Below are 1,686 nucleotides of genomic sequence, written 5' to 3' on the forward strand. Positions count from 1 at the left end.
TTCAAAGGCCGGCCAAGCAGTGGCTTTTTTTGGTGCGCTCGCGCCCGTGTGCAAAATTTTTTACGCGCCTTTTGAATTTTAACAGAAAATTCTATATTCCTTGTTTACATACATTACAAAGAACAAGCAAATGTTGGTCGAAAAGAAACAAGATCTGAAAGGAAGAGTGAAATGAAATACGGTGTGTTTAGCTTAGCAGCGTGAAAACTGAATAATTTATTAAACCTTCTTACTGTCTACGCAGTTTTAATGTCAAACTAAATCAAATTCTTAATCGAAATTGCATTTTCTAGCTTTGAGGTGGGCAAATTCATCAATAATTTGATCGTAATTCAATGTTTTTGCTACATCTTGTTCAATAGAAATTATCGCTAAATTGCTGAGTCGTTCCTGCAGCATTGTGCTTCGTAAGTACGTTTTGGTCAACTTCAATTTCGAAAAGGTGCGTTCTCCTGTTGCAACGCTTACAGGAAGCGTCAGGAGGATCTTGTAGGCAATGACCGCATTTGGTAGTGAGTTTTCTAATCTCTTTTTTGCGATTTCATTCAAAATGTCGATGGTATGTTCAATTTGGTGGCTTTCCATTATTTTGCCAACTATGCGCAGTTCGTTACATAATTCCTCGGCATCGATATCGGATTCGTTGTTGTGAGTCAGAGTTTCTTTCAAAAGTTTGCAATGCGTAATCAATTCGCCACTTGAATAGAGTGCGTTGAACTCCTTATACTCATAAAGAAACGCGTACAATTTGCTGTGTGAATTAATCACTTTGAATCGATCCTCAATCGATTCGGATGCAACGTCGACAACAAAATCAAAAAAGTTTTCTTTGAACAATTTTTCCGGATCTGTCTCGTTTCGGCGAGGTCTTCCTCTTCGGGTTTGTTCGAAATTCGCCGGAATTTCCAATTCATCGGCAATTTCGGTGGCTTCTGTAATAGCACGTTCATATCCGTTTTCTTTGTATTCAGCTAAAAACTGACTAATATCAGATAAGAGAGTTTCAACGCCGCTTAAATTCATTACAATACGTTGCATCAGTTTTGATACGCGGTCAAAATTTTCCAATATTGCGTGCCATATACAGACCGAACAAATGAATTTAAAATCAATGAGGTTTATTATGCATTCCGCCTCGTACCGTACAGATGGTTCAAATGACTCAGAATTGCTGATTTCATCGAGTGTTGCAAGGATTTTATTGAGATTTCTACGAAGCGGCTTAATTGCATTTAATCGCGCCGACCAACGTGTTGTACTTAATGCTTTTGGCACCAAATCATGAATAGATGTGCAATGCTTCTTCAAAATATCCCAACGAGTAGTTGATGCTGAAAGAAAAGTGTAAATCTTCTGTACCGTAGCAAAGAAAGCACAAACTTCAATAGAGGCTGATGCAGCGTCATTCAATGACAAGTTCAATGTATGATTTGAGCATGGGATAAATACAGCCAACGGATTTATACTTTGAATTTGCGCTTGTACACCGATGTGCTTGCCTTTCATATTCGATCCGTTGTCGTATCCCTGACCTCGCATATTTTTGATTTCGATTTTGTGTTTATTTAGATTGTTAACAGCGATATCGGCCATCGCCTTTCCAGTCGTTTCGCTGACATCAACATACTCGATAAAACTCTCTTTGATTTGAAAAAATCGCTTGTCGACATCAAAGTGTACATATCG

At 38.3% G+C, this 1,686-nt stretch overlaps 1 protein-coding gene across 1 annotated transcript; it reads right to left on the reverse strand.

The window, feature by feature from the left end:
* Positions 1-270: 270 nt before the first annotated feature.
* On the reverse strand, positions 271-1,593 carry LOC129572116 (uncharacterized). Its single transcript, XM_055452034.1, has one exon. The coding sequence runs from the start codon at positions 1,591-1,593 to the stop codon at positions 271-273; it is 1,323 nt and encodes a 440-aa protein (XP_055308009.1).
* Between the last annotated feature and the right edge of the window lie 93 nt (positions 1,594-1,686).

Source organism: Sitodiplosis mosellana, unplaced genomic scaffold (genome assembly GCF_009176505.1).
Source record: "Sitodiplosis mosellana isolate CC-2019 unplaced genomic scaffold, AAFC_SMos_1.0 Smas_scaffold_4194, whole genome shotgun sequence".
Taxonomy (NCBI): domain Eukaryota; kingdom Metazoa; phylum Arthropoda; class Insecta; order Diptera; family Cecidomyiidae; genus Sitodiplosis; species Sitodiplosis mosellana.